Raw genomic sequence first — 11,937 nt, 5'->3', positions numbered from 1 at the left:
TTAAATGGTTGGAATTAATTCTTCAGTTAATTTTGTGCAATTCATTAAGGAATGTCATCCAAGTTTGCGAAATCTGTTCAGAAATTTGAGTTTTGACGTCCTGTAGGTCAAACAGGTATGTGTCAAAAGTGCCAGGATATAGTTCTATTATTCTGCTCTTGTTCTTTTTTGTGTAAGTATAGTTAAGTATGAAATAAAAAAAGAATACAATCAAATCCAAAATCGTATGTAAGAGAAACATTTATTTCAGTCTTCACAAGAACACGATTATACTAATCCAATCCAATCAAGAAATAAGGAAATAAGATGTGCAAAAAAAAAAAAGAAAGAAAACAAAACATGGATGGCAATTTTCCCTTCAAAACACATTTTTTTTTACCATGCCAGTACATAAATATCTGTTTACCAAGGAGTATGAAGTGCCCATAACACGATATATCATAAATCTTTTTATCATTTGCAAAAACACTTTCTACAATATGTAATAAAATATTTCAGTGAGAAAATTATGTGCAGTTGATGAAGAGTGAGGAAAGTTTCAAAGATCAATTAGATATGCCAAGTTCATGTTCAAAGACTTGGTGTACAGAGTGGTCACACATTCTATTTTTTTACTTTTAGAAACATGAGAACTGATGTGTGTAATACTATTTTCCAGGTAATCCATGGTTTTCAAGCAATAGCTGGCATAAAATCTTATGAAAAGGTGCTTAGATTCATCTTTATACATGAACAGTTCCATTGGTTTATACATTAAATGTTTGGTTGATCCTCTCATTTAAAAAACATGGTCATGTACGAGATTCCCAAAGGACATCCTGCACAAAAAGGTCATTGGCAACTGTTCTATATTTGGCCTGAAGTATAACAAAATCAAAGGTAAAACCTTCCATATACTGGCTGTTATCACTTGGAATTCTTCTTGAACCAGGAGATTTGTCTGCACACTATAATACATCAGTTCCAATTATGTAATTTTTATTTGGTGTCAGTTCTTTAATGAGAAAAACATTCTTAACCCATGAGCCTTCTGTAGGAGTAGTTGGTCATCCTCACAGCTCCTGAAGGCACTGTGGATCTACAGAGCAACACATATGCCCATTCTGCGGATAGAAATAGAAATAAAAGGTTAACAACTTGCATCATATAATAAAATTATATTTGCTCATTGCCGATATAATAGCTTGTCAATGTAGATTAATGATACGCTTTAATTTGTCACATAATTGAAGAAGACATAAGAGATTCCACAACTTCTAATGGAAATAATATGGTATCAGATGTCCTTTTCTCCCTGCAATAATAAGGAATTATCTTCATATAACTTCATGCAAGAATAGTATAATTACTAGAGTGCTTCATAAACCTCTCTGCTTGACTGATGAAGATGAAGCTCCAGAAAAATATAGAACATCTAGCTGACAATGACAATGCTATAATTTTTGTAGACTGGTGTGATCAGACTAATCATGGGTGAAATTGGTCCATTAACACTGTTAAGAAAGTTTTATTTTAATTTACTCATCTAGAATATCAAGCAAGGGTGTTCCTTCCCTCCATTGCTTCCAACCCATATGTTGTATTCCAGATTGCTGTATCCACTCTTCCAATTTGTGCACCAGGTTTCTATTATGTTAATGTGATTTTCAATAAAGCTAAAATAAAATATTAAATGCATTTATTTTGGATTCTATAGTTGCAAATTTGGGATACTTTTCTTAAAACGTTTTCACAAAGATACCTTTTGGTTTCTGTAACCCCCAGCAATGAGCTGTTATCACCAAAGTGGGCTCTAGCTAAGAGGTTCTGCTGTATTACAGATGAGATAATATTCAAGAAGCATTCAATTCTACTTGAACATATTATAAAAATACACATTCATCAAAATGCAGATTTTTTTTGTAGTTAGTTTCTGTGCTAATTCAGCAAAATGGCGCCCACTGGTCTACATTTTTCTGGACCTTAACGGGCCATCAACAGGTAGAAAAATGCTTATACTCACCTTACTGCTCACTTCACTGGCTTCTCCGCTGCCCACCATTCAGTTGTTGTTGCATCTTTTGAAATCCCTGAGCCCAGGACACTTATGGTCATGCTTGTGCAAGGTTGCGGCATCATGACCTTACGTGTGCTTGTGCACAACTATCCTGGGCCACATCAAAGCTAGATGTCATGGCCTAGTGTGAGGAGGCCAAGGATTCAGCATCTGTGGCTGTGATAAGAAGATGTGATAAGCACCAGATGGGTGACAGCGAGGAGTGGAGGGGCCAGAGAGGTGACCGATAAGGTGAGTATAAGCATTTTTTACAACTTTTGTTTATCATGTTCTGGCATCAAAGAAACTCCAAAGCATATTAAGGGACATTAAATTTGATATTGAATTTTGCTTGATTCACTCATCTCCACTCTGTAGCATTACATTAAGCATTTCAATGCACAGTCATTACTAGAATATATGCTCTGGTTAATAAAGGAGGTTTTGATTGGGGAAACCCCCTTTCATGACCCATTGGGTAAATGGATAGAGGTTGTCATTGTGAAACAACCCCTTTAAGAGTGACAACCATACAATGTCCAAAAGTCATGGTGTTTTAATTCTAAAGTGCTAAATTGCATGAACTGCTGTGATCTGAAGCACCGAGGTTACTCCATAATAATGTGTCACTTTCTACAAGAAAATTGACATTAAAAATAATCTGCTGAAAAAGCTTAGCATGCACATATGAAAAATAATATGGAAGAAAGCGAGTCATTTATTAGATGATACTGATGTTTTAATATCCAGTATGGTGTATTCATTAAAATGCTATCAAAGGTAATGTATAAAACATGAAGGAATAAAATGTCATCTCTGCCGATACCTTCACTTGATGCAATTTCTCTGGATACTTGGCATTACTCGTATGAGTGAATTATTAGCTGCATATTAAAAGGAATGGTTAGGAAATGCTCTGTACTATAATAGGATGCATTAGATATTACATTTGACATATCTGCAGTGCTCATGTTGCATTCTGACATTACGATAATATATGTCATCATAATGGGGAAAAGCACCGCTATGTGGGGCCGGAGGGCGCATGGGAAGAACTTCCCAAACACGGTTGGTATAAATTCAAAACGCAGATTATTTTTATTTATTTTTTTTAGTTAGGTAATGCTCTGGTTCACCTATTTTACTTTAGATTGATTTATTAATTTATGGGCCAGAATTTAGTGCAGTGATACAGAACGTAGATAATCTTGAAGGTCTCAATTTAACTCCTTAAGGACCGAACGGTTTTGGACCATAAAAGAGAGCTTAACTCTGTGTAAAAATAACAAATAGTATATACTTTTCTAACAATCTCCCATCATTCCAATGTTAACACTGCCCAGGCCCAAGATCCATCCCTAATTGTATAGACATATGACCAATGTAGCTATTTACTGGTTTCAGCAATACTAGTGAGGATCCTGGAAAGCGGTAGTAGAGGAGCGGAGAGCGGATTAGTAGGTGAGTATATACTATTTGTTATTCTTATACAGCACTTGGCTGTTTTACTTTTTTTTTTAACTAGTCAAAGTAATTGACAACCCTTGTTTGGACCTAGCTTTTTTTCTTCCTTTTTTAACCTTCTATTCCAAAAGTAATAACATTTATATTTATTTCTGTATTAGAACTTGCTTGTATTTTGCAGGACAAGTAGTGTTTTAAATATTACTAATTTGTAGTTCACATAAATTATTGATTAGATTTTGTAACAAATATTTTGGAGGGATGCCAAAAAATAACAATTCCATAATTCTTGGGGTTTTGCGTTTTTGGGTTTCATTTGATCAATAAAATCACCTTAGAATAATTTGTTTTTATTTCTGAGAGCCATCACTTTTTTATTTTAAGGTAGAGTTTTATGGGCTTATGAAGTCACCCCTTCTTTTATTTTAACTCCTTGGATTAAATTGTTATATTTTGGCATGTAATGGGTTAAAACACCACTCCAACATTTTGTTTTTTTCACTGCTGTCATGGTGTTTTAAACGTAAGTCCTCTGGCCCTGGTCATTTTCCGCTCTGGTCCTGTGATGCCATCTTGTGAGAGAGATTTACATTGATTAGTGACCTCCAGCTCCTTCTATGAAAGATGGCAGGTCACAAAGTGCAAGAGATGGACCGATGCTGTGAAAACTAATGAAAACGTCGTAAGGTGAGTATGAGACGGGGGAAGGGGACTTAGATTTTAAGCACCACTCCAGCGATGAAATAAAAAAAAAACACACACTTGCTTTACACAATTGTGGCAGTTTTGGTAGAAGCTGGCCTGTATAGTACTCCCGGTAAAAGATTTGTGCCATAAATAAGAGCAAACCAGAAGAAAAACAGGAGCATTAATAGTAAGAATTTCACCTTATACTTATTTATATAGATATTTATATTCTGTGGCAACTAGTATACTGTATAAACACAACCTTTGAACCTTTTCTGCTTTACTGGGTAATAAAATTAAATCACAGTATATTTAATTCTTTAAACAGAAAGACACTTTACTGTCAAACTGTGAATACATCTCTGGCAAGACAACTACATTATCTTTGTTATCTAAATGTGTAACAATTTATTCCCTTAGTGCGCATGCAGATGTCTGTGAATCTTGGTCTAATCTAGGACTGCAGTGGGCACGGTCGTGACTACCCTAAGCCAAGCTGTCAGTTTTGCTATACTGGCTATCAAAAACAGAACAGACCCCGCATTATTTTTTAAATTTATTTATAGCGCAGGCGCCGGCTGATAAATACTCTCATCAACGGCTTCTGTTCTCGCCATTACCAGTGACAGCAGGCATAACCTGATATGAGTAATACTCACATCAGGTGATGCCTCTGTGACTGGCAGTAAAGTTTTTACTGACAGTCACAGCTTCTGGTTCACGCTGTCATCTGACAGCGTGGGAACCGCAGTTCTCTGACAGGTGGTAATGATCTTACTGCTGATCAGAGGCAGTGTTTGTCACACAAATGACAGCGTGGCAAACAATGGATGTTTCGACCACCCCATTCATCTCACTGGGGTCCTGGTTTGAGTTCAAGTACTGTTCTGGAACCCAAACCAAACTATTTTTAAATGGTCGGCCAAACCCACCCAACCCGAACATCGAGGGGTTCGTGCATCACCAAATCTGTGCGCATCTGCGATTTTTTTCTAATTTTGGCTCGGACTGAGAAAAATATTGCAGCATGCTGAAAGTGGCCACATTTATTGGATGAGACTTGGCAATGCAAGTCAGTGGATGCGAGAAAAAATATCGCAAAGCACTGGGACCATGCATATGCCATCCGTACTGTCTCCATATAAAACGCATCTACGTAACAAAAAAAAAACAGGAAATTTCTTTTGGAAAATCCAGGAAGCTTATCATTTGACACAAGGGATGCTATGAAGGGAAGAAAAAACACACCTCAAGGAACCCATCAATATTACTCCCACCATCAATGTGGAAATGATGCTGGTTCTTGTGCATCAAAGGCAAGAACTGTGGGACAGCAGGGATGATGGTTATGCGGACCAGGGTTGCTGGCATGCAGCGTGGACCTATAGTTGCTGCCAACTGTATTCGAATTTTGAAGGTTGCTCACAACAGGTTCAAGAGGATGTAAGTACAGCAAATATAAATGGCACATTATAATTATATGTGTAATTTTGTAGGTGAGGTGAAAGACAAAAAATATTTAATCAAAAACATTGTGTCCAATTTTTTCCCACCAAAAAACCCCAATAAAAGAACAAATTTAGCTAGCCAACATAAACAATAAAAAACACAAAGAAAACTAAACACCACACTAGCAGTGATTCTTGAAGACACATTATACATGTTATTTCATAGAACATCTTTTACCTACACTAATCTGTTATCTAATATCTTCCACTTTTCTTTCCAGTAGGGTTAGTGACAAGATGTTAAAGGAGTCGCTGGGACCAGTTCCGCTGTGACAGACAAAAGTGGAGCAAGAGTGGTGGTGTGGCCCATAGAAAAAGGCCATTCCTGTATTATGACCAGCTGCAGTTTTTGTCCCAAGTCCTAGATCTTCACCCATAAGTGGCTACCTTTTTCAGTTTGATGTTTTTAATGTTTTGATTATGATTTTTCATGGCAAAAAAAATTGTATTCCCTGTCATCCCTTCACCTTACAGAACTTGTCTGAGAAAAAAGGGAACTACCTCCAGCTCAGAGCTGCTGTAGGACGGAAAGGATTCTGACCTGGAGGCAGAGCTGGGGGCCAGATTGAAGAGGAGCCTTCGGAGAGCACCACCTCACTGCAGCCCATGGACACCTCCCTCCATACACCAATAAGCCAGCTGCGCTACAAGCTAAGGAGTGCCCCCCACACCAGCAGTGGCGTATGTGACCTGGAAATTGCTGTGAGTGATGATGGACAGGAGGATTTCTGTCTGTGCCTGGCTTGCTTTTTCAGGCATGTCCACTTTGGTTTGAGTCCGAGTACTAGGCCTGCCCTCCAAATAACTTTGGCTTGCGGCAACACCTCCAAATTCTTCAATTCCAGTTTTTAAACTCCTCAAAGGGTGGCAGCTTTCGGAGGCCTTCAAGAAGGGCAATCAGCAGAGCCACCAGCATGGCAGTCATCACCTCCAGTGCCAGCCTCCCACCAGCTACCACCACCTCCTCCAGTGCCAGTGTCCCGAGAGCCAGCACCACCTCCTCCAGTGCCAGCCATCTGGCAGCCACCACCACCTCCTCCAGTTCCATCCACCCGGCAGCTACTGCCATCTCCTCTAGTCCAACTATCTTATCAGCCAACAACCCCCTTACCACCATGTCTCCTGCCCCAATCACCTATTTTTTGTTGGAATAAGGGGCCACACCCAGAAGACAAGGCCCAAGAAAAATCTACTACTCAGGATTTGTTTGCTGAGATGCCACCACAGCCACTGAAGCAACCTGAACCACAGCAGGAGGGTGTTCTATTTGGGCCAAACAAGCCATACCTACCCAACACTACCATGGGGTATTTCCATCTTTTTACTGCTCTTCCCTCATTTACTCCCTTTTGCTCCACTCCTGTTGCTGTTCCTCCATTTTTTTCAACACCCAGCCCTGGTCTTGATTTGAGTTCCTCACCTTCTTATTATAATTGTTAATGTCTGTTTGTTGTTTATAGTTTCCCATTTTGCTTTGTCTAGAAATAATATTTACATTTTTGTTTGTCATGGTTTGGCGAATGACAGAAATATGCCTATTTGTATTTTTACATTTTTTGTCCATAATAAATTTACATTTTAGCAATTATAATTGACTTTTTTCATTTGCCACTTCAGACAAACATGTAATTTTGTATAGTGTTAAAGGATATCTGTAGTTCCAAATAATATTTTGGAAAATAATGTGAAAAGATTTATAAAAAGGGGGATTTCAAAGGCCCATAGCAGTGGTAACTTTAGCTAAAAACTAGGGACCTTATATTTTCTCTTCATATGTACAGTAGTTTAGTGTCCAACTTTATTAGTTGTTTTACATGCTTCTAATTTTTTTTTTTTTTATTGTGTAGGATCGCCCACATTTTTTCATAACCAGCTGAGGGAAAGCCGACAGCTGGGTGCTGATGTTTATAGCCTAGGAAGGAATTAATAAACATGGAGCTTCCCAGGCTATTAATATCAGCTCACAGCTGTCTGCTTAGCCTTTACTGGTTATTAACAAGTGATGACCCTCAAAAAAATAATGTGGGGTCCCCGCCTATTTTTAATAACCAGCAAAGTCTAGGCAGACAGCTGTGGGCTGATATTAATAGCCTAGGAAGAGGCCATGGATAATGGCCTTCTCCCAGACTAAGAATATCAGCCCCCAGCTGGCCCTTCGTGAGAATGGTCATGCATTGTCTAGCACTAACGTTAATGAGATGATCGGATTTCATAGCTGAACTTTCTTAAAACTTTGGTCTGAAACCTTGGTCAGAGTTATCTGAGCACAGAAAACTCCAAGGCTGCCCATACTTTTTTCAGTGGCCCATTTTCCGTTTTGTTATTTTTCAAAATGTAAAAAATGACAATATATATTGTTTCCCTAAAATACAAATGAAATGTGTCATCTTTAACTTTAGGCCTTTTAGAGATCATTTTATCTTGAACTTGCTTAACTGTTCACAATAACAGTAATTTTGACCAGGGGTGCTCAAACTGTTACATGCCATTGTATGTGTAAACACCATGAAATCCTTGTATCTGTTGTGTATCCTGCTGCTAATGTATTTCTGAGCTGTGATGTTACTTTCTTAGTCATTTCATTTGGGCAAAAGATAAAATAGATCCTCTGCAATGCATCATTACCATCTAGGAATGGTTCAATTATTGACAATGATATTTAGGTTCACATCTGTCCACACTGGTAATTTAAATGGGCAGGAAACAATAAAGATAGTAATTGTGGCTCTTAGATTGTCTTTTTCTTTGTAGACTTTTGTCTTTCAACCTTGATGTTCACAATCACAACCATTATATTATTCAGCCAAAGAGCTGTGCATGGAGATTTCCTAAAGCCATGGTGCGACATAACTGGCTGACATCTCTAAATTCTACCAGTCAGCGAGAGACATATCATGGAGAAGATGTATTCAAATTGACAATTTGTACGGTCCTAGCCTGGAGAAACAAGCACTCGCTTCTGTGCACCGCGCTTGTTAGGTACATACTATATAAAGAACACTTTCCTCGCAATTTAATAATGAGTCTATTCTGAAGAGAGCAGTAACTTCCAGAATGTGCGATAAATGCTCTGCCATAGGGTTTTTACATTATCTTAAGTGCTGCAAAAACCTTTCCCTTTACAGTACGATGGTGTCCATCGTGTGTGAGTGGGAGGATTATACACTCACCGGCCACTTTATTAGGTACACCATGCTAGTAACGGGTTGGACCCCCTTTTGCCTTCAGAACTGCCTCAATTCTTCGTGGCATAGATTCAACAAGGTGCTGGAAGCATTCCTCAGAGATTTTGGTCCATATTGACATGATGGCATCACACAGTTGCCGCAGATTTGTCGGCTGCACATCCCAAAGATGCTCCATACAAGGCAGGATGGATCCATGCTTTCATGTTGTTTACGCCAAATTCTGACCCTACCATCCGAATGTCGCAGCAGAAATCGAGACTCATCAGACCAAGCAACGTTTTTCCAATCTTCTACTGTCCAATTTCGATGAGCTTGTACAAATTGTAGCCTCAGTTTCCTGTTCTTAGCTGAAAGGAGTGGTACCCGGTGTGGTCTTCTGCTGCTGTAGCCCATCTGCCTCAAAGTTCGATGCACTGTGCGTTCAGAGATGCTCTTAGGCCTACCTTGGTTGTAATGGGTGGCGATTTGAGTCACTGTTGCCTTTCTATCAGCTCGAACCAGTCTGCCCATTCTCCTCTGACCTCTGGCAACAACAAGGCATTTCCGCCCACAGAACTGCCGCTCACTGGATTTTTTTTCTTTTTCGGACCATTCTCTGTAAACCCTAGAGATGGTTGTGCGTGAAAATCCCAGTAGATCAGCAGTTTCTGAAATACTCAGACCAGCCCTTCTGGCACCAACAACCATGCCACGTTCAAAGGCACTCAAATCACCTTTCTTCCCCATACTGATGCTCGGTTTGAACTGCAGGAGATTGTCTTGACCATGTCTACATGCCTAAATGCACTGAGTTGCCGCCATGTGATTGGCTGATTAGAAATTAAGTGTTAACAAGAAGTTGGACAGGTGTACCTAATAAAGTGGCCGGTGAGTGTATGTCTTCTGAATGATATCTATAAAGTAGAGCAAGACTCAAGCACCCTGCCCTGCAGTAGTAATCAGGAGTGATTTATTAATGAGATTCATGATGCTCGAACCATGGTATGTTTCCTTCTGAAACATCGCAACGTGTTATTGAACAGCATGAATCTTATCACAGGTCCCTTTAAAGACCGGTATTCCAGTAGATAGGGAAAAATGTTTTGGTGAGTACTTGTGTTATTAAGTTTCTTAGTGTCATTTACCGTAGTCAGCAAATATACATTTCTATCTTTGTTATTTAATTTTCTGCAAAGTTGTTCATTTTTGCTATTCTGAAATGTTGCTAATCCATTCATATATTAATAAAAATAAACATTTAAATTGATTTCTTGTGGAACAGGAGCTGATCCGCAGAACCTGGCAGCTGCCACTAAACAGTGTTGAAGCGCTGCTGTTGCACTCTGTACACTGTTTATATCCAGCCAACGTTGGGGGAGATGACAGCTCATTAGTGGAAGTCAGGGTGTGGGGCCCCCACAGAGCTGATATTGATGACCTATCCTAGTCGTGGAAAACCCCCTTAAATCCTAATTGTGTGTATCACAGAAAACATGCCTGGGGTTATCTCATCAGAGGGGGAAGTGTATGCGCAGATCATTAATGCTAGATCAGTTACCGGAGTCCAGCGGGAAATAGAAGAGAGGCAGAAGAGGTAGAAGTACAGTGTACTTGCAATTAAAATTTCCAAAGAAAACATTACAAGTAGTGTATGGATTTAAAGGGACAGCTGATATATGCTACCTGAACTCTGATTTCTGCCAGGTATGTTTAACTCTGAAATGTTGTGGCGTTTCTTAAAAAAAAAATACCCATATATTAAATGCCAACAGGGACCAAGCCACACGGAGGACTAGTCTAGCAGGCGGATCCTCGGTGGCTTCTCCCTGTCCACTCCCCTTGAATAATTACAGGTCTTTCCTTAGGAAGGCATTTGTCACTATAGGGAAGTGGGTGTGGAGAAGCCGCAGGAGACCCCGCCTATCTGACTAGTCTGCCCTGTGGCTCAGTACCAGGTGGCTTTTTAAGTATGTTCTACTCTGAAATGCCACAGAGTTTTGAAGTCAAACACACAGTGCTGAAATCGTACAGCACTTGTCTGATACATGATGCCCATAGGTTGTATGTCAGGTTCCCTTTAATAAACTTTAAAAGGCCCTTACCCACAAGCCATAAGTTAAGGGTCTTGTATCCTGATGGGAAATTCCCTTTAAAGTAGATATCATAGACACAATTTAGCAATGGATGCCAGTTTTCATAGATTATAAAGAACCCCGGGTCTGCCATAATTACAAATTTATATCAGGCTATGTAATACTGACTGGCAATAATGTTTTGGATTATGTAGTATTCCACAACATTACATCAGATATCAAACATTTGCAGCCTCTTATCACATAAAAGAGCAATAAAGTTTAACATAAAATCCCCTCCTCCCAAAATGTATTAGAAAAATCATATTTTATTAAAAAAAACATACATATGGTATCATTACAAATGTAATAACATGTATAAAAATATTTATTTATTTATACTACTTAAAGGGGACCTTTCACTAGGTCAAAAGTATCAATTTTTACTCTTATGTTATTCTCACTGGTCACCTGAGAATTCAGTTTCTTCTTTTTTTAAAACCCGCCATACAGTTGCAGAAATATGGGCCTTTTATTTAGTTACTTTAATGGTCTTTTACGGTCTTTACCAAAGGCTGTTGCTCACATGATTCTCTGGTGGCTCATCTTTAGGCTGCTCCGTATTATGACCATGTGAGAAATGCCTTTTTGGCATTAGCACTAAACTAAAAGGCTCATATTTCTGGAACAGTAGAATACTCAGGTTAGCAGGGGGGAATTAAATTAGAAAAAAAATGGCCACTTTTGATCTTGATTTTTGTGTCACTATAATATTCTTTTCCTTTATTTTGCTTTCAGATATAAGGAAAATATATGATTGTTTTTCCCAGTCTTATAACCACAAAGAACTACTAAAATACAATTAAAAATACACTTAAAACAATATTTTTATTTATCATACAAGTTGTTTTTTTATGAGAGAGGTACTAGTAACAGCGATTTGGATTGACAGTGGCGTTTTTATTTATTTTTTTAATCTATTTTTTACCTGCTATTTTTTGTTT

General features: G+C 38.6%; 1 protein-coding gene across 1 annotated transcript in view; it reads right to left on the bottom strand.

Moving 5' to 3' along the window:
- Positions 1–222: 222 nt before the first annotated feature.
- NELL2 (neural EGFL like 2) overlaps positions 223–11,937 on the bottom strand; it is a 473,414-nt gene continuing 461,699 nt past the window's right edge. The window contains exon 20 of the mRNA XM_077265133.1: positions 223–1,103. Coding sequence (XP_077121248.1) covers positions 1,053–1,103 — 51 coding nt within the window. The 3' untranslated portion in view covers positions 223–1,052. The remainder of the gene's footprint in view (positions 1,104–11,937) is intronic.

The sequence above is a fragment of the Ranitomeya variabilis genome, chromosome 5, assembly GCF_051348905.1.
Source record: "Ranitomeya variabilis isolate aRanVar5 chromosome 5, aRanVar5.hap1, whole genome shotgun sequence".
NCBI classification, from domain to species: domain Eukaryota; kingdom Metazoa; phylum Chordata; class Amphibia; order Anura; family Dendrobatidae; genus Ranitomeya; species Ranitomeya variabilis.
Note: the sequence above shows the minus strand (reverse complement) of the source record. Positions and strands in the feature narration are given on the sequence as shown.